At 43.1% G+C, this 777-nt stretch overlaps 1 protein-coding gene across 1 annotated transcript in view; it reads right to left on the bottom strand.

The window, feature by feature from the left end:
* Positions 1–777, bottom strand: part of LOC106876177 (uncharacterized) — a 196,406-nt gene that overhangs the window by 5,995 nt on the left and 189,634 nt on the right. Inside the window, exon 5 of the mRNA XM_014924608.2 lies at positions 121–291. Within this exon, the coding sequence (XP_014780094.2) occupies positions 121–291 (171 nt within the window). The remainder of the gene's footprint in view (positions 1–120; positions 292–777) is intronic.

Here is a 777-nt window from a genome sequence, read left to right as displayed (position 1 = left end):
GGGAAGGGAGAGAGAGAGATAGGGAAGGGAGAGAGAGAGATAGGGAAGGGAGAGAGAGAGATAGGGAAGGGAGAGAGAGAGATAGGAGAGAGAGGAGAGAGAGAAGGAGAGAAGTTTTACCTTTTTGAACTTCTTTGTCGAGGAGGTCTAAAGAGACCAATGTGTTTAGAAAACGCTCAGTCGTGGATTTATCGTAGTTAAATTTACGAGCGATTCCAGCCGCTGTTAATGGTTCACCGTTTGATTCGATTTCGTCGAATAATCCTACTTCGAGGCCGTACATCAATATCTGTAAAAGATGGAAAGCAAGAATTAAAACAAGACACCAAAGTGATGAGAAACAAAGTTGATCCCGGCAGATTTGAACTCGTAACGAAAAGAGCGGGAAGAAATACTTCAGAGCAAGTTTTGTTTTATTATTGTTATACTTGGGGATGATCATGTTTTTGTCAATTGAATTTGTCAGTTAAACATGGACTATATATCTACTTGCTCTTACATGCGATTGTCAGGCATATAAAATCGAAGAATTTAAAGAGAGCGAGAGAGAGAGCGAGAGAGCGAGAAAGAGAGAAAGAGCGAAAGAGCGAGAGAGCGAGAGAGCGAGAAAGAGAGAAAGAGCGAGAGAGCGAGAAAGAGAGAAAGAGCGAGAGAGCGAGAAAGAGAGAAAGAGCGAGAGAGCGAGAAAGAGAGAAAGAGCGAGAGAGAGAGAAAGAGCGAGAGAGAGAGAAAGAGAGAAAGAGCGAGAGAGAGAGAAAGAGAGAAAGAGCGAGAGAG

The sequence above is a fragment of the Octopus bimaculoides genome, chromosome 1, assembly GCF_001194135.2.
Source record: "Octopus bimaculoides isolate UCB-OBI-ISO-001 chromosome 1, ASM119413v2, whole genome shotgun sequence".
In the NCBI taxonomy this organism is placed as follows: Eukaryota; Metazoa; Mollusca; class Cephalopoda; order Octopoda; family Octopodidae; genus Octopus; species Octopus bimaculoides.
Note: the sequence above shows the minus strand (reverse complement) of the source record. Positions and strands in the feature narration are given on the sequence as shown.